Source organism: Globicephala melas, chromosome 14, assembly GCF_963455315.2.
Source record: "Globicephala melas chromosome 14, mGloMel1.2, whole genome shotgun sequence".
NCBI classification, from domain to species: domain Eukaryota; kingdom Metazoa; phylum Chordata; class Mammalia; order Artiodactyla; family Delphinidae; genus Globicephala; species Globicephala melas.
The window spans coordinates 11,299,437-11,326,933 of record NC_083327.1 but is presented as its reverse complement, the minus strand read 5'-3'; the positions used below and the strand labels follow the sequence as shown (position 1 = coordinate 11,326,933).

The following is a 27,497-nucleotide window of genomic DNA, read 5'->3' as shown; positions in this document are numbered from 1 at the left end:
AGTACAGTAAAGGTTAGGATACTAAGAATGGAAATTCTTTTTCTCAGCTTTGGCTTACAAAGAAAGTAGAAAGAGTTTATATGAGAATGATTTGCCATGCTCACAGAGTCACTGCATTAGTTCTCGTATAATTATTATTTGGAACATCTTTCTAACGGTCCTAATGAGCCTAATAGTTCTATTTTTATTGACATGTATTCCAAATATTTTTCTATATCAGTCATTTCACCTATACATGACTATACATGACTATACATGACTATACATGACTATACAGAGAATACAATCACAGGCAGTAGGATATTCCCGAATTTTAGAAGACTTGCTGGTTTCTCCTGTCTTCTGAGTGAGAAAGTGGTTAACTTCTCGTACCACCAAATTAGATCTTGTAAAGGAACTAAACGTGAATAAGAAGCCAATTCTGTCTTCACAGAGTATAACTTATAGTTATGGAGATAAGACGTGCATATAAATAGTCAATATGATAATGAGGGCAGTGAACTTGGGTGGTGCCAAGAGTGATAAAGGCAGTGGAGCTGTCAGGACTCACAGTGTCATTTACTGGGATATGTACAAGTTTAGAGACCAGAGCAAGTATCCAAGGCTAAGTCAGAGGTTTTGAGTCTAGGTGACTGATAAACTGTGGTGCTTTCAGGAAGAGGGGGAGCAACTTTTCATGAAAAATAATGAGCTCAGGTTTGAGTTTCCTGAGGCTGAAGAGCCCTTTGGCCACCCATTCAGAGAGGACTTAGGAGTATTGGGCCTCTAAGCTGATTTACCGTAACTTCTTAGTATGTGAAAGAATACATGCAAAAGCCTGAAACATGGAGAGGAATACCATTTCAACCAAATTTAAATGTCATCGCCTTGCTATAATAATGAAAAAAGTGTATGTATTTCATTTCCTCGTGTAGGTGACTTGGAAGCACCTTCCAACCTAGTTATTTCTGAGCAGACCCATCGTTCTATGAGAGTGAGCTGGACACCTCCTTCTGACAGTGTGGATAGGTATAAGGTGGAATACTACCCAGTTTCTGGAGGGAAACGGCAAGAAGTGAGTAGATAGCCCACTCCTTCCTGGTCCTGAGATTGGGTCCTCCTCCTTAGGGCTCTGAGAGGAACGCTGGGGGGATGTAGGGGGCAGAACTGGGTCCAAGATGGCGCTCTCCATTTCTTGCTAGGCAAGCGCTTCCATTTGGTCTTAATTAGAGGGAAAGAGCTTTGCTTAATTTCTTATGGTTTTTTAATTAAGTATTTTTAATTAAGGATTAAGAGGATGCTTAATTTATCCATGAGTTTATATTAGAATCATCGAGTAGGGAGGGAACACTGAAGACCTTCTAGTTTTACCCACTAATTTTACAAATAAGGAAACAACAGCTGGGAGAATAAACTGTATGAATTGTCCAAGGTCTCATGGTAATCTGGTGGTTTCCAAAAACAAAAGACAACGGTCTCATTAAAATATAATTTCTAAGCTCATTGTAGTTAACTACTTCACAATCATAGGAGAAAAGAGGGAAGTGATGATAACATAAGTTGTTATTCTTTTTAAAATTTTTCCCCTAGTTTTATGTGAGCCGATTGGAGAGTAGCGCAGTACTGAAAGATCTGAAGCCTGAAACTGAGTATGTTGTTAACGTGTATTCTGTGGTAGAAGATGAATACAGTGAACCTCTGAAGGGCACAGAAAAAACCTGTAAGTCAGATTTAAAAAAAAATCTTATCATTGTTTTATTTTTTAAGTTAAAGAGGTGACAGCCCTCGTGGGATTTTTTTTGTGTTCTTTTTTAAAAAATTTTTATCGAAATGTAGTTGATGTACAGTGTTGTGTTAGTTTCAGGTACACAGCAAAGTGATTCAGTTATGCGTATACATTCTTTTTTAGATTGTTTTCCCTTATAGGTTATTACAAGATATTGAGTAGAGTTCCCTGTGCTATACAGTAGGTCCTTGTTGGTTATCTATTTTATATATAGTAGTGTGTATACGTTAACCCCAAACTCCTAATTTCTCTGTCCCCCCTACCCCCATCCTCTTTGGTAACCATAAGTTTGTTTTCTACGTCTGTGAGTCTATTTGTCTTTCGTAAGTAAGTTCATTTGTACCGTGTGGGACTTCTATCAGCCTTCCAAATCATTCCTTTATTCGATATCCATTCAACACATATTTACTGAATGCGTACTTTGTGCAGGTCCTCAATAAATACTCCGTGGTTTTCTCCTTTTACTGGCTGCTTCTGCCATCATGGGACCTGGCTGGGTAGTCATGGTCTGAGATATCTTAGAGGGAAAAGTACCTTTAACAGTTATCTACTTCTTAAGGGAAGATACCATGTGGGGAGTGGGACTCAGATTACCTGGAAGAGCAGCTTGCAGGAGTGACCAGCTCAGTTCTTCCTGCTGGCAGTGAGAGCTCCCCTTTTTTTTTTACTGACTTTTGGACTCTGGCCTTTACTGGAGAAGCTCTAATGGCTTTGGCTTTGAGTAGAGCTTTGGGGAACGATGTTCCTCACTCCTATTCCTGGTAGGGTTTCTGAAGCCATATGAAAATACTCTTTCCTTCATGGTTGGGCTCCAGGAAGAGGGGAGGCCTCTTACAAGAGGCAGGAGTGGGCGTCACTGAATCGCCTCTACTCACTGCTCAGTCCCTTAGGTCTTTATCTCTTCTCTTATTTCCCTTTATTTTAGACCATCAGAGGTGGGAAATAATGTATTTCATAATGGACAGGATTAATCTGCTAATTCCTTAAAACTTTAAACTCAATCTTAGGACAAAAATTAGAAAGCTGTGTAGGTGTTAAGTGGAGAGAAGGCAGTAAGCCTTTTACTCTGCCTCATGGGCTAATCTTCTTTCTGAAGAATCCCCTAAGTTCCACTTATTAACAGATGACACCCTCATTTAAAATGTTTTAAAAAGAAAAATGAAATGAAATATTATGTTGGCTTTTTATGTATGAAACGTTATGGTTGAAGAATGAAAATGGTCAACTTACAGATGTTCCGGAAAAAGAGATTGAAATCTCAGGAAGTTGGTCTCTGTTTTGGCTTCCACATGAACTCACTAGAATGCCATTTTACACTTAAACTTCTTTGCTCTATGAAATAGTTATCATATGCACTCCTAGTATGAGGTGGCGATAAACAATGAGATCGGGTTTTTGCGGGGAGAGGAAAGGGTCATATTAACTCTCATTGATTTCTCACAGCAACCTATTTTCTATTTAGCATATACAAATATCAATAAGTAGGAAACGATTGAAAAATGAGCAGACTGACAAGAGCTAGACTGGTGTCTTCTTTTACATTCCAACAGTGCCGGTGCCCGTGGTCAGCCTGACCATTTACGACATTGGCTCGACCACCATGCACGTGAAGTGGCAGCCAGTGGGGGGCGCCACTGGCTACGCCTTGTCCTACGAACCCATCAACGCCACAGAGCCGACCAAACCCAAAGAGGTGGGAGGCGTTTGTTTCTTTATTGTTGGGTCTTCCTGGGACTTCACGGTTGCAGAGTCCCCATTAAGGGGCAGTTACTCACGAACTCATTTATAACTTTACACCCAAAACAGAAAAACACAAGATTAGATTTGTGACCTGTGACGAATCTTAAAAAAACATCAGCATGAGAAAGGAAATTCAGGGCAGAGAAATGAAAACTCAAAGTTGTGTGAGAATCTAGCAGTCACAGATTGGTGTAATTGTCCATCCCCTGTTAGTGGAAACGTTTAATTGGAATGTGTTGTCTCCCCTCGGCATGTCCATCGGCAGATGCGCATGGAACCGACAGTGACCGATGTGCAGCTGAGTGACCTCTTCCCCAATACTGAGTATGCGATCACGGTCCAGGCCGCCCTTCACGACCTCACCAGCGACCCCTTCACTGCGAGGGAGGTCACCTGTAAGACGTCGCCAGTTCTTCTTCCCTTATTGCTGTGAATACAACACGCTCTTTAGGCTTCTTCTTTCACCCGATCGTGCTAACGATAATTTTGATAATTTGTGTGTCAGTTGTCGGGTTATTATTTATGGCAATCTAATTTGAGAATTAATGTTATTTCTGGACCTATGGCAGCATCTTAAATTGATTGTAAGATTCACATTTATTTTCCCATATTTTGAGACGTATCTTACAGTCAATGGTGTCTTACAATTGCACTTGGTGAGGTGTCAGTCAGGGAATAGAACATGAAATAACGGTGCATCTTACAATCCATATTGTTATAGATCCATGAAATATTGTATATGGCATTGGTGAGACGGGAATGTCGGGTGAGTGTAGTTTTGCAGGAAGATACTAGGTTTAAGATCAAGATGTTCTAAGTTCTTGTTGAAGTAGAAACTATGGCACACATGAATGTCTGTTTCTGTTAAGTAAATGAACTCAATCCCCAAACATACTGATCATCTTCGACACTCCAGTCCTGTGCTTAGGTGTTGGGAATGTACTGATAAAAATGTAGGGCAGCGTGGAGGACCCGGACCCTTTCGTGGTTTGCACTTCTCTTGTGTGTATTGTTCAGCCCCTTTTGTGTTTCTGGTTTGCCTCACTAGCACTTAGGTGCTTTTTCTTGAAAAGTGACAGTGACTGCTCTTAGGATCCTGGCCTTACCCAGCCAGTAGTTTTGTTTCGTGCTTCTCGAGGTGGGCGTGCTGGAATTCTAAGTATGTCTTGGCTTAAATTTGGTGAGTCTCAGAGCACATTTCGAAGGAAATTAAGAAGTTGGAAGAAACGTTCAAGGGGGAACGGTGTTGAGACAGAAGCATGATGAGGCAGAAAAGAGAAACCCCGCAAGGTGGAGCGGGATACAGTCACTGACAACAAATAATCATCTTTCATATGTCGGATCCTGTCTGGAGCTGGTGGTTTGCGGCAGTGGGTCGACGGCAGGTGGAGAGAGCAGGAAGCGGCTGAAAGACGAATGCGGCCATGGATTTAGATGTGGGGCTAGACTGCTGCAGTAGGGGAGGAGAGGGCACAGAGAGGGGCTGAGAGACGAAAACACTGAAGGGATGGAGGTGCAGAAACATGGAAGTGGAGACAGAGATTCAGGAAGAGAGGTTTACAGACTTGGAAGGAGAGACAAAGGAGGTGGGTGAAAGAGGCAGCTTGAGAGAGTGAGATGCGTCTCATAGAACAAGAGAAAATCTCTCCATTAGTTATCCTCCTGGTCCTTTGTAAGGTAAAGCTTTGTTTGACTTGGTGAAAATTTATGATTTGGATTTTCTTCTCACCGTTTGGGCTCCTGTGGGTTTTCTTGTAAGCTTATTGGTTGCTTAATTTCGTCTCATCTTCATGCTTCACTCTTGTAACCATTTGTTTTTCTATCACGTTCTTCAGGAAGCGTGACTCATTTTGATTTCTATCTTGACCGACTTAAATGTCTGATAAAGACACATGAGCTGTACATATATGGTGAATTATGATTTATTATAGCTGAGCAGCAAGTAAGAGCTTATTTAAATAGAGCGGGAGAAAGTTAACATATAAATGAGAAGTTAGAGTTGTGATAAAAATTTAAATTTATCCTGTTTTTAAAAAGCCTCCTTAAGAAGAATTCAGCTGTACCTGGCAGAATCAAAGTGCTTTTATCATCATAGCCAATTTGTTTAGTTACTTTGCTGCACACCTTTAAGTTTTCTCCAAACAACTTCTTGAAAGCTTGTGTGGATGCTTTAGAGCTTTTTGGCTGAGAACCACATCTGGCCCCAATTTCTCATGCATTTGCAGTGCCTTTGCCCAGTCCTCGAGATCTGAAACTCAGAGATGTGACTCACAGCACCATGAACGTCTTATGGGAACCTGCACCTGGAAAAGTGCGTAAATACATTGTTCGCTACAAAACACCGGAAGAGGATGCCAAAGAGGTAGGTTGAGATTAGAAGGGGTTTAGAAATATTTGTTTAGTCCTAGTAGGTTTAACAGAAGCATCTAAACAAGTATTATGTGTTTTGAATACTTGTCACTTTATGAACATAGTGTTGGAAACGTTATATATTTATAGAGCACTATTTGAATATTGGTAATATATTGGACTGTCTTGCATTTAGTTTGGAAATGTTTTGCTGTGTGATATTAATCCTAAAAACATCATCCCTTTGTAGATAAAGAGTTATAGAGTCTAGGTGGCATTTCGCTCTCCTGCAGATGCTTCATATGGTGCTCTGCATTCTACGAATTACTAAAACATGTCATAATAATGTTTCTAAAAATGAAAGCTAGCAAGGGGATGCAGGAAAGAAGAGGGGAAGTTTGTCAGGGAATGGGAAGATAGGACACTTGAGCAGGACAGAGAGAAAGTAGGAACATAATGTCAGAGGATTGTCCCTCTGGCTTTGAGCATGTTTGAGATGATGCTGAGATGGAGAGCTATTTCCAGGACAACCTGCTTCAAAGTGGAAGCAAACTGAGGAGCTTCACCAGCGAATGGGTTTAGAACGTATGTTTGCCTGAAGGGGCATTAATGTGAGAATCTCAGAGGCGTTTTTGGAAGCTAGAAGTGGTTTCTCTAAGCACCCAGTTACAGACTGTGCAGGTCATTTGGATTGTACACAAGCTAATTTATACCTGTGCACACACTCATTTCATTCTGGGTTTCAACGTCAAAAGCAGTGCAATGACCAGTGGGTCTAATCAGCTAATGCACAGGAGAATTTTTCCGAAATGAATCGCGCAGTGATACAAAGGGAGACGGGGAAGTGGGGGAAACGATTAGGTTGTTTGAATTCCTAGGCAGTCATCATTTACCAGACCCTAGTGCCAGATACAGCTCAGTACATACATTTTTTCCACTTTGGAAACATTTTAAATGATCTCCAATTCCTGGCCTCTTATGCAAATTGGAAAACACTGCTGTTTTTTGTACCACAATTCTTATGCTCTTGTGCTGAGAGAGATAGCCAACAACAGAGGGATGTCAAAATTAAACTCTGTAAAAATAGTTCCACTGCTCTATTGTAGGTAGAGGTGGACAGGTCATGGGCCAGCACACCTCTTAAAGACCTCTTCTCACAAACCCGGTACACAGTCAGCGTGTCTGCGGTGTATGATGAAGGGGAGTCTCCCCCAGCGACTGCTCAGGAAACCACCCGTGAGTTGGTTTACGCTTTATGGATAATTGGAAGACAACACTGCATGCACGTGTCGCTGAACTATCTGGATTATTTCATTTCTTTAAAAAAAATTTTTTTTTATTGGTGTATAGTTGATTGGCAATGTTGTGTTAGTTTCAGGTGTACAGTAAAGTGATTCAGTTATACACACACACGCACATGTATGTACGTATTGCTTTTCAGATTCTTTTCCCTTATAGGTTATTACAAAATACTGAGTATAGTTCTCTGTGCATTTCTTAATGTTATTTTTGCCAGAATTTAATAATGTTTGGGTTCATAGATTTCTTCCCATCTTCTATCTCTATGTCCATTCCTTTTATGATAATTTCTTTCCTATTATTCTACCAGCCACTGTCACTAATTCATCTTCCAGATACTTAACCAGTGTGTGTGTGTGTGTGTGTGTGTGTGTGTGTGTGTGTGTGTGTGTGTGTGTGTGTGTGTGTAAGGGGGTGGGGAGAAAGCATATTGGACGTTTTCTCTGGAAAGCATGCATTAGTTATCAATTTTTTTTGAGATCTTACTATATGTAAAGTGCTATCAGGGCTAACAAAATATAAGCATCTTTGCTCTCAGTAGTATTCCATTGTGAAGATAAAAAGTAACAATACATGGGATCATGTAAGGAAGGTGAGTTACATGGCACTCAGAGGAAGGGGAGATTCCACAGTGGGAAGGTGGAAGAATACAGGGCACCTGCAGGGGCCCCATCTTCCCTGCTCCATTCTGGGCCACCTCAAGGGATGTCGCTTTCTCTCCTTCTCATGCTGCTTCCATAGCATTTAACCCAATTCTTATTGCCTGTTGGTCTTTTCCTATCTATTCTACTTCCCCCTGGCCCCTTCCTCATGAAGGCACAAACATATTTATTTTGCTCAATTTTGAGTCTCTAGTTTCTCACTCAGTGCTCAGCACATCATTTCCTAATTAAATGGTGGTTAAGAAATTGAGGTCTAGAGCCAGCAGGGTTCCCAAGAAATATAATGGGAGCCACAGAGGTAACTCAAACTTTTCTAGAAAATAGAAAAGGTAAGGAGAAAAATGAATTTTAATAATGTGTTTTATTCAGCCCAGTGTATCTAAAATGTTAGCATTTCAACATTTTTCAGTATACTAATTATTTATATTTCACATTTGTTTTGGTAGTAATTTTTTTGCAATCCGGTGTGTCTTAATTTACACTTTTCGCACATCTCAATTCAGATGCCACATTTCAAATGCTCAATAGCTACATGTGGCTGGTGGCTCCCATGGTGGACAGCACAGGGAGTCTAGAGAATTTAAATGACTTGCCCAGCCTCACCCAGGAAGCTAGTGGTGAGGGATCAGTGCTATAGTCCAGAACTTTACTTCCTATCCAGCAACTCCCTCACCAGCGGCTCAGGAGCTTCTCCTTCAGTGCCCAGCTGGTCTATACATGATCAAGACATCTGGTCAAATTTCACAGCCTCCTCCTTAACTTCAGACAGTATCCACTTCTGCTCTTTTCTTACCATGTGAAATCTCTTAGCAACTTTAATAACCTTCTTGGCATCAGTTCTTTCCTGGAAGGGTAGTGGCTAGAGATGAAAATTTGTCCGTATGAGCAGGCTGACAGATGTTCATAAATACAGCAGGAATTTAAAGGGAAGTAAAGGAACAATAAAGGGCAGAAAAAGTCAGGAAGAAAGCCTAGTCAAAGGCTGTCATTTAATATATACTAAATTAATACTTGTTTTTAATCCTTAGGATTTCCGAAGAACTTTTAGATACATCCAAAGTGCACCCTTAATGGTCGGTTTGTTTTGCAGTTGTGCTTGTGAAAGTGGTATTATCTCAATGGGCCTTTTCATTGTAACTATTAGAAACAAATTTTTGGTGGCTCTGGCTTTTGTGTAGTTGGCTTTGGTTACCAGGAGATAGAGAAATAATTGACAATGAAAGCTCAGAAGTGGTGTCAGACGTTCCAAATTGCTTGTGCTGCAAACCAGCTGCAGTGCCTGGTCAACAGAAGGGCTCTTAGTTGGGATTTCAGCCATCATCAGCACTGCAGGGCTGGTCCTGTCTCTGAATAGAGTTGATACAGTCAGCTTCACATTGTGTGTAAGGTTAGTGATCTGCAGGAAAAGCTTATGCGTGGATTACTTAGATCATAAGATTTCATGGGCCATGAAGGTCCATGAAGTCTCTGATATTATGGGCTAAAGTTTGTGCTTCTGTACTGCTGTGCAAAAGAGTCCAGGGTTTTCCTTAGATTCTCAAAAAGTGGGAGGGACAAAACGATGAAGAACCACCGTGTTAGAACAGTATGACTAAACGGTACCTTTAAAAAAAAATCACCATTTTAATAGACGGGAAGTAGTCTGTTACAGCCATAAAATGCTTGCAGTTTTCAGGGCTCCCTCTCATATTTACTTTCAAATGAACTGAATTGGTTAGATACTTGGCTCTAAGCAAGGTTGTCAGCCAGTTTTCCCATGTCCGTTAAAAACAGAACAAGGCAGTTTTATTATATTAAGTTTGGGAATCACATCGAAAAACAGTCCTGCCTTTTCTCGTGACAGGCACTGTGCCAGCCCCAGCAAACCTACAGATTACTGAAGTAACACCAGAGAGCTTCAGAGGGACTTGGGATCACGGAGCTTCGGATGTGTCTCTCTACAGAATCACCTGGGCACCTTCCGGAAGCACAGATAAGATGGAGGTAGTGTTAACTCTCTTTTGCTCTCTCTCTTTTTTGAGATCACATTTCATTATAGGGACTCTTGTTTGAAATGTGTATTACCTCTGTTGACTGAAAAGCATCCTTCCCTACTAGTGGCTTTTGAGCTCATGGCGTGCCTCAAAGCAGGAGGAATATCTGGCTAAATGATGTCAACCAACTGCCATGGAGTGCATGATGTAGCCGGTGACTTAACCTTGTGTGGGTTTGTTGTTTCTTCCTCTTTCCCTAAGACCATCCTAAATGGAGATGAGAATACTTTGGTGTTTGAAAACCTGAACCCGAACACTCTCTATGAAGTTTCTATTACTGCCATTTATCCCGATGAGTCAGAAAGCGATGACCTGACTGGCAGCGAGCGCACAAGTAGGTGTTCAGCCTTCAGTAGGACATTGTTATCTTAAAATGAACAGAATAGAGCTATGCCTATATTCGTAATATTTCCCCATATTCTGTTTTTTGTAGTGCGTTTGATACCCTTAACAACACAAGGTAAGAATTTGCTGATTGTACGGATGACCAAATAATGAATGAATGAATGAAAAATAACACAAAATCCATTGCAAACAGGCCTTCTGCTTTTAAATCGTAAGGTGTTGATTGGGGCCTCTTTTAAACAGGTCTTTCTCAAAAATCTTTGCTCTTTGCTACTATTTGTTGAGGAGTCATTTGAGAGTCAATGACCATCATTTACCGTCAGGTCAAATTTAGTTCTAAACCTAGGGGCAAGAGGGGAATAAAGACACAGACCTACTAGAGAATGGACTTGAGGATATGGGGAGGGGGAAGGGTAAGCTGGGATGAAGTGAGAGAGTGGCATGGACATATATACACTACCAAACGTAAAACAGATAGCTAGTGGGAAGCAGCTGCATAGCACAGGGAGATCAGCTCGGTGCTTTGTGACCACCTAGAGGGGTGGGATAAGGAGGGTGGGAGGGAGATGCAAGAGGGAGGAGACATGGGGATACATGTATAGTATAGCTGATTCACTTTGTTATAAAGCAGAAACTAACACACCACTGTAAAGCAATTATACTCCAATAGAGATGTTAAAAAAAATTTTAGTTCTAAGCCTAGAAGTATACAGCTCTCTTGATTTCCTGGGGAACAGTGCATATTTGTGGGAGGGGCATTCTCCAGTGTGTTTACTCTGTTTCTCAACAATCCTTTTTCAGCTCCAAAAAGTGGCCCACGGAACCTTCAGGTGTACAATGCAACTTCTAACAGCTTGACTGTTAAGTGGGATCCTGCTAGCGGTCGTGTGCAGAAATACAGAATCACCTATCAGCCTTCCGCAGGGGAAGGCAATGAACAAACGGTAATTCATTTTGAAAAAACGTGACTTGGATAAGTTCTACCCTCTCCGTCTCAAGGCCCTCTCACTCCCAGTGTTTAGTTAGTCACACTTACTGTTTTGAGAGTTGCAAGATTTACTGTATTGCATGGAATTTTTTGGCTTCACCCCTGATGGAGCCTCACAGCATCAGGCATGTGCTTCCATGCATTCATGTTTTCCTTAAAAACTATTAGGCACGGGTCATCCATGAAAATAACTAGATTTCTGACTCTATTTGTATTTTCATTTCTTACATCTCTAACTTGATCAAGTGTTGAGAGTTTGCTAAACTTCCATTATTCTAATTTTTCTGTTTTTTGCATGTCATAAGGTATCTTCTAGATCTGATGTTTCTACATCTGGGTATCTGTTCAACCTAACCTATACTATTTATCACTTTTACATTTATCCAAATGGAGGTTCCTGAGAAGGACTGTAGGACTACTGTAAACTCGGCTTTCATCTTCTTTTTCTTCCCAGCCTTCCCCTATTTAACAAGAACCCTTGTCCATTTACCTTGCTTACTTTAGTTGTCTGTCTTTGAACCTTCTTCAGCTTTGTTGTATGAGATGTGTGATCAGAGCTGCACACATTACCCTGAGTCAGGAAGCAGCATGATTTTTACACAGATAGGGCGATGCTTTCTGATTTATTTCAAATACCTCTTTTGGTGAGGTCTAGCATTCTGTTGACTGTTGGGGGCTGTGATTTTTCCTCATGTTGCCTTAGAGAGAGTGAGTTATTAACTTTTAATTGTCTGACTCTCTGAGCTCCAGCAAATGGGTCATACCTCTTCCCAGTTTAGAGGTGTTAGCAGAGGTAGATGCTGGCAGTGGTTAAAGGTATCTGAACCTGCGCGGGAAGTGGGTTTAGCTGAACTAATGCTCTTGTGAGCTGCTGTGTTGAGGTTTCCATAGATCTAGACTTAGGTAGTGTGATACATTTGGATTAAGAATTTCTTATAGTTTATCAATAGTGAACTAAGTACCAAGTGTCATCAACTGGCTTTTATATAAAATAAGACACATTGGATGGACTGATAATTTAATGGCAGAAACAGAACTCTCGTCTGTGCCAGGCCAGATTTAGGCAAAGCTTGTCCTTAGCATTTCTGTTCTTGGTGATACTGACCATCCAGCTGCTGCCCTGGGTCTCTCTTTCCTGTCTCTCAGCTGTTTGTTATAATTAGAAGGCGTCTCATAAACTTATCCTCTGTACAGTATTAGCTGATAAGCCCTTAAGGTCTGTTATTCTTAAGGATATTTGCATTTTAATGCTGGTCTACGAAATAGTCAAAGCAATGAATCACTGATGCTGGCATATTTTGGAGAGCTGGATGGGAGAAGCAGGCACACACCATTCTGCTTCCTCCTGAGGCTAGTTCTACTAAGTGGATGCTTTCAGATTTGTTAAGTATCAAATACATTGATACTTTGTTCTCATAACCTCAAATACTAAATTTGTTTGAATTAGCCACTGTGGTTCAATTTGCCCCTATTGAGGGGGCTTCACTGAGGTTTTCTCTGAAACGCAGACTGCTTGAGTGGATGCGTGCTAAGTGGGAAACATCTGGACCCACCATCCACATGTGGACTCGTGGGCAGCATGCCATTTTCATGCGCTTTTAACTAGTGTGGCATAAACATCTGAATTTGGTAGACCGTTAACAAATCATACAAATTTCCTTTCAGCAAGATAACTAGATGGCCTTAAGCAATGAATAAAACCCTTCAAACTCTGTAATCAGAGGATATTGAAAAAGCTTCATACCACAAGGCTGGAATCCTGAGTGTGGCCTGGCAGAGTGTCCTGTCACGTAGTTTACACAGCTCATGCTGTTAGGGGGGCAGTTTTTGAGGGGGAGAAAACCAAACGCTTTAGATCTTTTGCTGAATCATTTAAATATGTTTCTAAAGCAAATAAAAAACATCTGTAAAAAGGTAAGAATAATACTTAATGGTGCAGAGCCTCTACTATTGTGCAATTCTTTGCTATCTCAAAGTTCCTTTGCAACTCACTTATGATAAATGCCTTTTTGGGGAGGAGATCTGTGAAGTGTGTTTTGGATGAAATTTCACAGTGCTGGCGGCTAGCAAGTTGAAATATCTTTGTAAGGTCACCAGTTTAAGGCTTAAAATCCTTTTTATGATTGAAAGTGCATATTTTACATTTAAAATTATACCCTAAGATACATTTTCAGGTTTCACTCCGGGACCTGTTTCCAGATCTTGGCAAAGGTCTCAAACAGCTCCCCTGTAGAAAGAGCTTTTTCTAACAGATTAGTGAGATGGAGCGAGCAAGGCTTACACTTATCCCTGTTTTACTCAAGACCATGGTAGGAGGACGGCAAAACAGTGTGCTCCTACAGAAGCTGAAGCCCGACACTCCTTACACAATCACTGTGTCCTCCCTGTATCCAGATGGTGAAGGCGGTCGCATGACAGGAAGGGGCAAGACCAGTAAGTGAACCCAGTCTCCCACGGCTTTTTTTTGTTTTTTGTTTTTTTCCTGTACGCGGGCCTCTCACTGTCGCGGCCCCTCCCATCGCGGAGCACAGGCTCCGGACGCGCAGGGCCAGCGGCCATGGCTCACGGGACCAGCCGCTCCGTGGCATGTGGGATCCTCCCCGACTGGAGCACAAACCCGTGTCCCCTGCATCGGCAGGCGGACTCCCAACCACTGCGCCACCAGGGAAGCCCTCCCACGGCTTTTTAAATAACGTTCACGGGGATGGAATCACATCTTTCTCTGGAAACCCTGGGGTGACGCAGCCTTTTGCTAATCTTTTAAAATGCATGTTAATAATGATCTTAATTGTTTTTTAATATCCTTACTTGGAGTCATCTGTCTCTGTTCAAGGAGGACGTTTATTACTTTCTAGGATAAAACAAACAAAAACCGCTCAGGGGCCAAAATCTCTCTGGAGAGATGAGACATGTGTCAGATGATCGCAGACATTCTTTCCCTTATTCAGGACTGCAGCAAATATTTGTGGGGTGGGGAGACATCAGTGAACCTGTGTTTTGTGAGCGCTGGGTTGTTAGGACCACACTGTGATGTGCTTTCCGTGCATTTCAGAACCTTTGAATACCGTGAGGAACCTCAGAGTTTACGACCCTTCCACCAGCACTTTGAACGTTCGCTGGGACCACGCAGAGGGCAGTCCTCGCCAGTACAAGCTCTTCTACGCACCCACAGCAGGCGGTCCGGAGGAACTGGTACTTATTTCCTGTAGGGAAAAAAAGCACGTTTGTTTTAGCTGTAGCCGAACGATTGCAAAGTGGAGCTAAAGAGTTAACCAATTTACCTTAGTGCTGAAGAAGTTCATATTCATTCGGTAGGACTTGACAGAGGGTGGTAGGTTGGTGTCTTGTGCCTGGGTGATCAGGGAGTTTTTGCGGGGCGTTGGGGCTAGGGGAAATAATCATTTCAGGGAGTTCTGAGAGGGAGCCTGGGGTGAGTGCAGAGAAGTCTTCAGAAACTCTTATAACAGTCCGTCTGGGGGCGCATCATTACATCCCAATATTATAGAACTTGCTTCTTGGTTTGGTCTTGAGTTAATATTTTGAGTATTATATTATTCGAAGTATTATTTCTTTTACAAGTTTTTCAAATCAGATACTTTACATTTTATTAAAATCTTTAGGTTCCAATCCCTGGGAATACCAATTATGCCATTCTTAGGAATCTGCAGCCAGATACCGCATACACTGTTACAGTAGTTCCCGTGTATTCTGAAGGTGATGGAGGACGCACATCAGATACTGGAAGGACATGTAAGTAAGAAGGCAGAAAAATATTGCTTTTTCATGATACGTTTTGCTTTTCCGTGTAAAGGCCATATAGGCCCATTGAAGACAATTTGGAAAATTCATGATAGAGCAAAAACATAAAAATTACCCATAGTTTACCATCCAAATGCCACCAACTGTTAATATTTTAGTGTATGAAATAAAAGGTTATAATGGCATTCTTCTTCTGAAATGATAATTTCAGGATTTATAAGTGTGTGTGTAATCACCAGTATTCCGTTTCACTCACAAAAGTTCATGAGCTTTGCTTTGTGCCTTATAAATTTGTGTGAAGCAGTGTTTTGTAATTGGCTTTCGTAGTGTCAATTGTTGAAATCTGTTCGTCACATTACTTGATCGCACATTTCTCTGGTTTGCTGATGAAGTGCTTTCTGGCGCTGAAAATCTGTGTGCTTTCATTTGCCATTAACATCTTGAGAAACCAGCGTATAGTGGTTTTACAATTCTTTCTAGTACTGCTTAAAGGCTTTGGGGCATACCTATAAATATTTCTTTGGCTTTAAAAATACACTTGCTGATGGCTAAAAGAGAGCAAATACAGATGACTTCTTTTGGCAAAAGATTAGCGGTCTGGAAAGATGATGTTATTGGCTAAACTAGAGTTTGGGGTTAATACATGGATTTAATTTGCATGTTTTCTAAGTCCCTATTGGGGCAGTTAACTGAGAACTGAGTGTATCTTTTCTCCCTCCTTTTGCCTTTTCTTTTAATCACAGAAGACATTCGGTATCTATTTGTTGAATGAGAAGGAATGAATGGGTGAATGTAGCTGATGGAATTAGATGGCTTCATCGGTGTTGTCAGTTTTCACCTAGAAGGCAGAGCTATGAAATCCTCTTCTCTATCTCTCCATTACCTGTGTTGGAAAACTGAAGCTTCTTGTCCCTTGCCCCTTGTTTTTTTATGGCCAACCCAGTGCTATTATCGTACTTTCACTAGCTTGTTTTTATTGGCAACAACTTTGCTTCCATATAGACCAAGGACATAGTTGGCTAATTTTGACTACATTTGGATTTGCAGAATTTTCATCTGCTTTTGTGTGTAGATAATTAGAAGTTTAAGGAGGACAGTATTTTATCCTGTTAACAGAGTAGAAGTTTTGGAGAAGTGATAGCAAAAGCTTGACATATATAAAACAGATGTAAGATATATGTGTTGGCTTTTCTTTCCTCAGTGGTGAGAGGGCTGGCAAGAAACGTCCAAGTGTACAATCCAACGCCAAACAGCCTGGACGTTCGCTGGGGCTCGGCGCCGGGGCCGGTGCAGCAGTACCGCATCGTGTATTCGCCCCTGGCTGGCCAGAGACCCTCGGAATCTGTAAGTCATGCTGTCGTCCTAGAGCTCGACAGAAGAATGCTGTAGATTTTCTGTAAGTCATGCTGTCGTCGTAGAGCTCGACAGAAGAATGCTGTCGATTTTACTGTGCCTCCTGCTTTAGTTGCTGGCCCGGAACAATAAGTCAGTTGGTGTGGTACCTACCGGGTCTCCTGGAAACTTCCTTTCCTGATGAGCTAAGGCTCAAGTTTGTGTCCTGTTTGGTTGCCTGTGAGGATGCAAGCCACGGGCCTGCCCATGTGTAATGCTTAAATGATTGCTTTTGATGAACTAAAGTAAGTGTATTAACTAGAGGGTCAGTTAGCAAAAATGAATTTTGGAAAAATGCAAATTAGCTATATAAGTTGAAAGCCCCAGCAGTGAATGCAACTCATTGCTAGACCTTGTCAGTCTGGGCTTTTGTTGTAACATACACGTCTTTGTTATGAAAATACCTTAAAGTTTGCCTTCATCGGCTCTTAACAAGTTGCCCAATCTATCTTCAATCCACAGTACTATGCAGTTTTCTAAGTAGATTAATAATTTTGAGATCAGAAATTTCTAATTGGACAAGGGATAGAACACCTATGGGGAAGTACATTTATAGACTAATTTAATTTACAAGTCTTTACCAAAATAAACAATGACAATGAACAAAGGTAAACAAGTGAGGAGCGATGATGTGTTCTGTAAGAATATTGATTTGTATGTCCCTGTGTATGGTACGACACATTCAGACAGTACTGCCCTTATCCATTGCATGGAGTAGCTCTCTATTTTACCAGTGTATGTGTGTGTGTGTGTGTGTGTGTGTGTGTGTGTGTGGTCCCTTTTCTTATGTGTATCTAACATTCGGGATGCTTTTGGGTAGCTATCATGAGCCCTGGATGTTGTATGTGAGAACCTTTCTCGTGAACACAAATGGGAGATAGTTGAAGTTACTAAGCATCAAGTATGAACTAACTTTTTTGGAGAGGAAATTTCTGAGGATAAATTGCCCTTAACAGTGTGGCTTGGACAGACCTTATGAGGTAGCACAGAAGGTGGTTTCTGCTGTGCTGGGCTCAGCCTTTTACAGTAAACATTATGATGCTGACTAATAAAAGACGCGGTAAGCATTTGGGCTGTGGTCAAGCAGAATCTGGTGTGTCCTCCCCTCCAGATCGTGGTGCCGGGAAATACCCGCACGGTGCACTTGGAGCGGCTGATTCCGGACACACCCTATTCCGTGGACATCGTTGCCCTCTACTCGGATGCAGAGGGGACTCCCAGCCCCGCCCAGGGCCGCACGTGTGAGGCGGAAATCCTTTCTCCACCGGGTTCCCTTGTGACTTGGGGCAGGAGGCCTGGGGGGGGGTGGTGGTGAGTGAGGAGTGTGGGGAATCGTCTCTACCTTGTGCAGGTGAGGGGAGCGCTGGGTTGCCCACAGTCACGTTCAGCCTGGAACCCTGGCCCTCCCAGCTGAGTGACGCCGTTTGGCCGTTTTCTCATCTGGTACCCCAGTTAAGGAGGGGTTTCTTCCCTTCTTCTGCCTGCGATGGGTCTTCTCACCAACTGGGCACTTTGGAAGTGTTAGGGCGCGGCCTCTCTGTTTCATTAAACAGGAGGTGCTTATAGCAGTTAAAATAATCCCTTTCTCTCCCAGTCTGTGCTTTCACATTCACACCTAGCTCTCCGTCACCGGAAGTTCAGCATGTAATCGTAGCTCTGAATGCAGCACTTTCTACCGGTTACGGTTTCACATTAGAGCCGTAGATGTCTATTTCATCATGAGGGAGTGAGCAACCCAGAGAGTCGTGAAGTACCGGGGTACAGTTACTCTGCCCTGGGTCCCGTTCTTTCATGCCCCTCCCTCCACCCCTGTGTCCACTATGGTCACAGACAGGAAACTAACTCTGTTGTATTTATTTATTTAGTACCACGAAGTGGACCAAGAAATCTGAGAGTCTTTGGGGAGACAACCAACAGCCTCTCGGTAGCCTGGGACCACGCTGATGGGCCGGTTCAGCAATACAGGATCATTTATTCTCCCACCGTTGGTGACCCAATTGATGAATATGTGAGTTGGTTACTCATTCATTTGAGCATTTTGAAATCTCTTACCCGGTTGGAGGGTGAAAGGAAGCTTCCTTCTTTAGGAAGTGCTGTGATTACAGTTGAGTCTTTCTCTGATGTGATATTGGGGCCACCTGCACGATCAGTATCTTTGGGCTCATTTCTCTTCTAAACACAGGTTGAAAAATTATCTTATCTCATAAAAATGTGTATTTCTAACTATCTAATTATACCATAGGAACTGAGTCGGTGAAACATGATACCTATTATTCTGAGCTACCTAACTTCATGTTCGAGTTATGTGACTCTAAATCTTAACTTTTTTTTTTTTTTTTTTTTTTTTTTGCGGTACGCGGGCCTCTCACTGTTGTGGCCTCTCCCGTTGCGGAGCAGAGGCTCTGGACGCACAGGCTCAGCGGCCATGGCTCACGGGCCCAGCCGCTCCGCGGCATGTGGGATCTTCCCAGACCGGGGCACGAACCCGTGTCCCCTGCATCGGCAGGCGGACTCTCAACCACTGTGCCACCAGGGAAGCCCCAAGCTCCTATTTTTATTAATCAGAAACCCATGTAACTGCCATTTAAGAGTTTCTGATCAAGATGGGATAAGCGGTATTACCACACTTAGTTTGCCAAAGCAGAGAAGCTCCTGCTTTAGTGTTTATTCAGCCTTGCCATGGACAAATACACAATTTCCCATCACTTTCTGGAAACATTAAAGATGTAATTTCCCTCCCAATTCACCATTTGGAATTAGGGGACTCCACGCTGGAATTCATGGTTTAAGTGATCCCTGCTTTTTGTAGAAGCAAAGCATAGAGTTGGAAAAAAGACTGAGAGGTCTGTCTGGTTCATTTGCTCTTCGTGGGGGCAGCTGAATGTATTTTCCATTTCTTCTTTTTCCCCTAATTAATATTAGCAAAACTGATACTTTTTTTTAATATAAATTTATTTATTTTACGTTTGGCTGCGCTGGGTCTTCGTTGCTGCACGCGGGCTTTCTTTAGTTGCGGCGAGCTGGGACTACTCTTCGTTGCGGTGCGCGGGCTTCTCATTGTGGTGATTTCTCGTTGTGGAGCGCAGGCTCAGTAGTTGTGGCTCGCAGGCTGAGTAGTTGTGGCTCACGGGCTTAGTTGCTCCGCGGCGTGTGGGATCTTCCCGGACCAGGGTTCGAACCTGTGTCCCCTGCATTGGCAGGCGGATTCTTAACCACTGCACCACCAGGGAAGCCAAAACTGATGCTCTCGAGGACAGAAACTGAGTCCGCTTTTGCTCCCCAGTGGGCTCCCAGTGGCTGGTACCACACCTGGCCCACGGTGGGCACAGGGTGCCCATTTGTGGAAGGAGTCCCACGAAACTGACACACATGGAGGAGTGGGGAAGGAAGGGAGCGCAGTGGTGCTCAGTCACGTGTGTGGAGGTGCTGTACGAGATACTGCCTTTCATCCTCACGGCTTCCATCCTTCCTTCTGAGATGCTGAGCCACAAGACTGGGAGGTGGCTGATGCGGGATTTGAGCTGAGACCTGCCCGACTCTAAAACCATTTCCCTTGCTGCACAGTGGTAGACAGTTTGCCTCGCCCTGAGCATTGTGCAAGAAAAAGAAACGATGAAGAAAACACTCCTGTTTATGGGAATACATACAAAAGTATTGATCTGGAAGTCCTCTAGCTGATGATAACTCATAATTTAACTTCCCCTGCAGACCACTGTCCCAGGCAGAAGAAACAACGTAATGCTACAGCCCCTGCAATCTGATACCCCATATAAAATTACTGTTATTGCTGTTTATGAAGATGGAGATGGTACCCATTTGACAGGAAATGGAAGAACTGGTAAATGTCTTAAACCTTTTATAATCTTTAAATTTGGTCATATTTGAGTATACACATCTCAGACACTCCATTAATACTGCATTAACATTTGTATTAGGTATTGAATGTTGTCAGAATGATATGACAACGGAATGTGTTATTAACTTTTTAAAGGTCCACTGAAAGAAGGAAAATGAGACACAAATCTGCATATTTTGCTTTGCTTGAGATAGTTTTATTCTTTGGAAAACAACTGCTTAGTCACTGAATAATGTTTTAGTTTGTGTGGTATCAGTTAAGGCTGTAGCTGTTAACTCAGTCAATTAAGTGTTCGGCAAAAAAGACCCCATCACCATAGAATCTTAAGTCATGAAAAAGAAGCAGGATGATTGGGAATCATCTTCTGTCTTTACAAATTTAGCTTTTTTTAAAAATTATTTTTTCTATTGTACTAATGGATTACCAGGGTTCAGGCCCCTTTTCTAGCCTGCGTGGGTAGCAGTTTCTTATGGTTTAGATCAAAAGTTCTCTAATTTGGTTGCTGGAATCATCTGAGGACCTTTAAAAAGGCTTATGCCTGTACGCCAGCCCGAGAGATACTGATGTTAATGGTCTAGACATGGTCCAGACCTGCTGAAGTTCTAGTGCGCAGCCAAAGTTGAGAGTCCCTGGCTGAGCGTGAAGGTGGGTTGGGCCATGGGTCCGCTGGGTTCCGTTACTGGGAGACATGGGTAAGACACTTTTCCACTTCGTTCAGCAAAAATCCACTTAAGTAAGATGATTTCAGTCTCCTTGCTACACTTAGTTGCCCAAACTCTTTTTCTACTTAAATGATCTTGACAACATTACAGGATTTGGGAGAGGTAACATTTGAAAACTCCTGAGAGAAAAGCAGGACCAGAGTGTTTCAGCTCAGTCTTTGGAGGCTGAGGAATTTGTATATTTATTGACACCTGTTGTCTACAGGACTGAGTCAACACAGACTCCATCTAGCGACTCAAGATGATTTTAATTTAACAGCTTCCCATTTTCACTCTTCCCTTAGGTTTCAGAATATATTTTGGTATTTTTCTGGAGGAAATGCTGTATTTCAGAATTCTGTGCTTAATCAAGAACATACAAAAATCTCTACTAGATCTTTAGTTTTCTAGGAAGGGCCAAAGCCGCTTCTGGCTTCTCTTGTAAAAAAGTTTTTGAAGTTAAGTCCTTATTTGTGTAATGCTGTGAATAAAAACTCAGTGGCTGACTAACAGGCTACCGCACAGCATTGATCTAATAGGGGATAGAGTCGGGTAGTACTCTGGAGGTGTGAGGATTTACTCTAGGTTATGTTGGTAGAGGTTATAGTGGTGCTGGGGAAGAACCTCGTTTTGGTCACTAGCTAGCTGTGTGGTCTTGGGCAAATCATATCTTATTTTTGTGATAAGATGGTTGGATTAAATAGTCTATAAATCATTTTTTTGGCTCTAACAATCTGTGATCTATAACATTCAAAAAAATGGTATGAGATCTCTTTTACTTTTTATAATTCTGAATCCAATTCTAGAAATCACCGGTTCCTGAGTCCATTTGATTTGCTGTTTGAATTTGGAAAACTACTAAGCTTTCTGTTGAACATTTCAAGACCTTTTAATTGTTTTCTGGAGCGGGACAATATGGGATATTATTAATTTGCTCTCATGAGGCTGCACTGTCAATATTCATGGTCAATACTCATAAAGTTCTGTGCTCTCTCCTCGTTTGTCAATAAAAGGTCAGTAACGTGTGCCAATATTTGTTTTCAGTGGGATTACTTCCTCCTCAGAACATACACATCTCAGATGAATGGTATACGAGATTCAGAGTGTCCTGGGATCCTTCACCATCTCCCGTTCTTGGATATAAAATTGTGTATAAGCCAGTGGGTAAGGAAGCACCTTTATCATCTTAGAAATGCATTGGAGGGTTATTTGTGCATGAGGGTGTTCTTTGTTGCATCCCCCACGATTAGATTCTCCTGATAGCTCAGTTATCACATCAAGTCCTCTCCTACCAGAGGTAACGTTTCTGGAAATAGTATTTAAGCCAATGGTCTAAAGTATCATTGTAACTATGGGTTTAGATGCAACTCCCATTAATCTGCATGGCAAAAACGTCTGATCTGGTTCATAAAATTGCACAAATTGAAGCTGTGATCAGACAACCTATATGTTATTATGATTGTGAAAGAATGAGTACTTAATTAGTATAAACTTGTGTATTTTTCCCAATAGGTCAAGGTATTATTCCATTTGGGGCATGTGCATTTTAGTTTATTCACGACAGGCTTTCTTTTGGCTTCCCACGGACACTTTCACCTAAATGGACATCCCCTCTATTAAATTATTCGCCATCTGTGTTTCCATCTTCTGTCTATATGTTTAGCAAAATGGAAGCAAAATACTTTTATAGTAAATTTGCTGGGGTATCTTCCATGCACCCAGGAAGGATGTGAACTAGAAAAAAATAAAGGAGAGAAGGCAAGTGTAAGGATATGTGAGCCTGTGTAAGAAATGGAGAGGGAACTTCAAGGTGGAGGACTTTCAGTAACCACACTGCATGGAACGGGGTGGGAGATAGACGTTCTTAAATCATCTCTACAACAGAAAAATGTTCATTGAGCACCCAGTATGTACAAAGCACTATGCTGCAAACTGCAGCTTAAAGAAGAGGCTTGAGAGTCTAGAGTAGTTGACGGTGTGATGATTTATTCGTTAAAGGAACAGTAATTACAAACCTGCTACATTCATTAGTACACATGCTACCTACTGTGCTATGCTTTGAGAATAACAAGGAAAAGGATTCGGTCTCCGCTTCCAGTTTCGTATTCACCATGTAATGCAGCGGGTGTTACGGGGAGCACGTGCATGAGGGCTATGGAATTAATGGTGTTCATACTATCATTTGAGTATAAGTTATTTGATTTTAAGAAAAATTTGAGACTAGGAATGACATATGTCTATGTATTTTTGTGATTGTTATTAAAGGTTCCAATGAGCCCATGGAGGTCTTTGTTGGAGAAATGACATCGTACACGTTGCACAATCTCAGCCCCAGCACCACCTATGACGTGAACGTTTACGCGCAGTATGATTCTGGTCTCAGTGTCCCTCTGACGGACCAAGGCACTACCTGTGAGTCACGTAGCTTTTTGTGGTTGTAAGAAAAAGTGTAGTGTAAATGACCAGGTCCTTCTGTTTTAATTTTCTTTCTTTCTTTTTCTTACGCATGTTTCCTCGGCCTTGAGTAGGTAACTCTTTTGTGTCCAGCTAAACAAATACTTACGTCATATAATCAAGGGTACAAAATGTATAATGATGAGATATGTTTGTTTCATAGAAAATACATTTTGAATTTTAAAAGATAAAAATTATAAAAATTATGGTTTTATCCATGTGGGATGGTATGTGGTTTTTTCCTGACACTGGATGTTAAACATATATTCCCTAAATGTATTGATCTAATTGAAAGTTTTCCCATAAATGCCATGATGACTGATTCAGCTTGCAGGTAGATTTTGTTATCATCAGTGCTTTAATGGCTATTTGAGGACTTAGCAGATAGCCTTTCAGAAAATTTTTTTTTATTATTTTTCATGAGGTGTCGTTGACATTCATGGCGTGGAGAGGGGCTATAGGCAGACCTCGTTTCATTGCACTTGGCGGATGCTGTGTTTTTTTTATAAATTGAAGGTTTGCGGCAACCCGGCACGGAGCAAGGCCATTTTTCCATCAGTATTTGCTCACTTCATGTCTCTGTGTCACATTTGGTAGTTCTTGCAATATTTCAAACTTTTTCATTGTTATTATGTTCGTTATGGTGATCGGAGATCAGTAATCTTTGATGTTACTATTGCAAAAAGATTGCAATTCGTTGGAGGCTCAAATGATGGTTAACAGTTTTTAGCAATAAAGTGTTTTTAATGAGGGTATGAACATTATTTTTTTAGACATAACACTATTGCACACTTACTAAACTACGGTATAGTGTAAACATAACTTTTATGCACTGGGAAATCAAAATATTTGTGTCACTCGCTTTATTGTACCAATATTTGTTTTATTCTGGTGGTCTGAAACTGAACCTGCAGTATCTCAGAGGTACGTCTGAATGTGGATTTTCCTTCCCTTGAAAATCAGTCATAGAAAGGGAGGTCGGTTTTGACAATACCATGTTTTCGTGTTTGTTTCACGTCTGTTTCTTATGAAGAAACAATGTGAGACTTTATTTTTTTCAGCCACAGTGGAAGTTTTAAAATTGTGCTGTGATTAAAAGTATGCTTTTTTTTGCCTTTATTTATGAAGTAAATCTATTTATTTCTGTCCTTCTTTTGTAGTATATTTGAATGTGACAGATCTGAAAACTCACCAGGTCGGGTGGGATACATTCTGTGTTAGATGGTCAGCTCACCGGGCAGCCACTTCCTACAGGCTAAAACTAAGCCCTGCAGATGGTACGTGTGCAAAAAAATGACCTGGAGCACATAGTAGCTACATTTAAAACTTCAGTAAAGGTGTCATTCTATTTATAAAATGATGGATCAGAATGTCTTTAAAGATAATTGCTGGTGACACTGGCATTTTTCCTCTGCTGTCCTAATCAGGAACAAGAGGACAGGAAATTACAGTGCGTGGATCAGAAACCAGTCACTGTTTCACCGGCCTGTCACCAGACACTGATTATGGCGTCACTGTCTTTGTGCAGACACCAAATCTTGAGGGACCAGGTGTCTCTGTCAAAGAACATACTAGTAAGTGTTTGAGTAATCCGGGGAGTCTCTGTAAGGCTTCAGAGTAGGATGCTCTGGGTGTGGGAGACATAAGTGACTCCTGTGTGACACTTCTCCTTACGAGCGGCAATAGTGACATGATGGCAGGTCCTTGAGGTGGCGTCTGCAGCTGGTTCAGCACCTTTATCTGCAGCAGATCCGTGCTGCCCTGTTAGAGCTGGCGTAATTGTAAGGAATGACCTAAAGGAGGGAGAGCTGGCTCTAGCTGACAGTGAAAGGTGCACATGGATCCGTGTTGGTGATCTCTGCTCATCTGACTGTATCTGAAGGTCTTACGCTCTCCCTTTGCATCTGGGCTTTGCTTCGTGCTGCTGTAGTCAATGTTGAGTGACTACCAATGGTACCAATTTTGGATAAGATAGGATTCCCAGTATGTCAGTGCCCATGACACTTGATTCGTTATCGAGGACTGAAATGGCTCTAAAAATTTACTTTCTGAGATATGAAATGTGCACATGTTGCGTTTTTCTAATTATTCTTTTTAACTCTAGCTGTAAAACCAACAGAAGCTCCTACAGAGCCGCCTACACCTCCTCCCCCTCCCACGATTCCACCAGCCCGGGAAGGTAAGTACAGCCATTAGGCAATGCATTCAGCTGATCGGGATTGATAGCCTTCTTACTTACGCAGTTGATATAGAACATTTCTGACCTATTATTCCTGCTAAAGAGTTTTTCAATTAAAGGCAAAGATTACCAGGCATTTGTTCTTCTGCTCCAGGCCCATTTTAGTGTGAATAAAACCAGTCATAGGGCTTCCCTGGTGGCGCAGTGGTTGAGAATCTGCCTGCCGATGCAGGGGACACGGGTTCGAGCCCTGGTCTGGGAAGATCCCACATGCCGTGGAGCAACTAGGTCCATGAGCCACAACTACTGAGCCTGCGCTCTAGAGCCTGTGAACCACAACTACTGAGCCTGCGTGTCCAGAGCCTGTGCTCCGCAACAAGAGAGGCCGCGACAGTGAGAGGCCCACGCACCGCGATGAAGAGTGACCCCCGCTCGCCACAACTAGAGAAAGCCCTCGCACAGAAACGAAGACCCAACACAGCCAAAAATAAATTAATAAACAAACCAATGAACCGACATTAAAAAAAAAAAACAAAAAAACCCAGTGATAAACCACTCTGCCTCTTCAGCTGGAACTCCGTTTCCTCGATTTTGCAGATGAAGGTCTAGGGATGCCTTAAATAATCCATTGTCACACGGAGGGCATTTCTGTCTTGTGGCTGCTGGCATCAACAGGCACTGGGGACCTTTTGGGCTAAATTTGCAGCATAACCCCTGGGCCTTTGGCTTTGGAATTCCTGGCTTCTGACCTAAGAAGGGCCCTGGATTACACAAAGCTAAAATATTTCCATTCACCAAGGTTGGAGACATATTTGTCCCTTGTAGTAAACTGGTAAAAAGACATAGACTGAGCTATTAAGATTGGTCTCTCAGTAATTTGGGGCAATGCTCAGTGCTTCATCAAATTAAGTTTTAGCTAATTAACTACTGGTTTATTCTTTTCCCACATTCTGTTTCCAACATTTAATTGAAAGTATTTTTCTTTTCTCTTAGAAGGCTCTAGAACGTTATGGTTATTAAGCCTATTAAAGAAGTAAAATTAAAAGTGTATTATTATGGGATAAAATAGTAGTGTGTTTCTTTAGACTGTTGAAAGGAATTCAGTAAATATTTTTGGCTTAAAGACATGTTAAGCAAGACGAAAAGACAACCCTCAGAACGGGAGAAAATATTTGCAAACGAAGCAACTGACAAAGGATTAATCTCCAAAATATACAAGCAGCTCATGCAGCTCAATATCAAAAAAAACAAACAGCCCAATCCAAAAATGGGCAGAAGACCTAAATAGACATTTCTCCAAAGAAGACATGCAGATGGCCAAGAGGCACATGAAAAGATGCTCAACATCACTAATTATTAGAGAAATGCTAATCAAAACTACAGTGAGGTATCACCTCACACTGGTCAGAATGGCCATCATCCAAAAATCTACAAACAGTAAATGCTGGAGAGGATGTGGAGAAAAGGGAACCCTCTTGCACTGTCGGTGGGAATGTAAATTGATACGGCCACTACGGAGACCAGTATGGAAGTTCCTTAAAAAACTAAAAATAGAACTACCATATGACCCAGCAATGCCACTTCTGGGCATATACCCAGAGAAAACCATAATTCAAAAAGAGACATGTACCACAATGTTCATTGCAGCTATTTACAATACTGTTTACAATAGCCAGGACATGGAAGTAACCTAAATGTCCATCAACAGAGGAATGGATAAAGAAGATGTGGTACGTATATACAATGGAATGTTACTCAGCCACAAAAAGGAAATTGTGCCATTTGCAGAGGCGTGGATGGACCTAGAGACTGTCATACAGAGTGAAGTAAGTCAGAAAGAGAAAAACAAATATCATATATTAACGCATCTATGTGGAATCTAGAAAAATAGTACAGATGAACCTATTTACAAAGCAGAAATTGAGACACAGACATAGAGAACAAACGTGTGGACACCAAGGTGGGGAAAGGGGGT

General features: G+C 41.8%; 1 protein-coding gene across 1 annotated transcript in view; it reads left to right on the top strand.

Moving 5' to 3' along the window:
- Positions 1 to 27,497, top strand: part of COL12A1 (collagen type XII alpha 1 chain) — a 113,947-nt gene that overhangs the window by 46,363 nt on the left and 40,087 nt on the right. The window contains exons 22-43 of the mRNA XM_030859316.2: positions 915 to 1,054; positions 1,570 to 1,699; positions 3,316 to 3,458; positions 3,771 to 3,900; positions 5,731 to 5,867; positions 6,961 to 7,090; positions 9,659 to 9,798; positions 10,050 to 10,182; positions 10,282 to 10,308; positions 10,995 to 11,137; positions 13,485 to 13,614; positions 14,234 to 14,373; positions 14,802 to 14,931; positions 16,142 to 16,284; positions 17,444 to 17,573; positions 18,198 to 18,340; positions 20,041 to 20,170; positions 21,934 to 22,053; positions 23,155 to 23,301; positions 24,504 to 24,620; positions 24,771 to 24,917; positions 25,448 to 25,522. Of these exons, the coding sequence (XP_030715176.1) occupies positions 915 to 1,054; positions 1,570 to 1,699; positions 3,316 to 3,458; positions 3,771 to 3,900; positions 5,731 to 5,867; positions 6,961 to 7,090; positions 9,659 to 9,798; positions 10,050 to 10,182; positions 10,282 to 10,308; positions 10,995 to 11,137; positions 13,485 to 13,614; positions 14,234 to 14,373; positions 14,802 to 14,931; positions 16,142 to 16,284; positions 17,444 to 17,573; positions 18,198 to 18,340; positions 20,041 to 20,170; positions 21,934 to 22,053; positions 23,155 to 23,301; positions 24,504 to 24,620; positions 24,771 to 24,917; positions 25,448 to 25,522 (2,805 nt within the window). The remainder of the gene's footprint in view (positions 1 to 914; positions 1,055 to 1,569; positions 1,700 to 3,315; positions 3,459 to 3,770; positions 3,901 to 5,730; positions 5,868 to 6,960; positions 7,091 to 9,658; positions 9,799 to 10,049; positions 10,183 to 10,281; positions 10,309 to 10,994; positions 11,138 to 13,484; positions 13,615 to 14,233; positions 14,374 to 14,801; positions 14,932 to 16,141; positions 16,285 to 17,443; positions 17,574 to 18,197; positions 18,341 to 20,040; positions 20,171 to 21,933; positions 22,054 to 23,154; positions 23,302 to 24,503; positions 24,621 to 24,770; positions 24,918 to 25,447; positions 25,523 to 27,497) is intronic.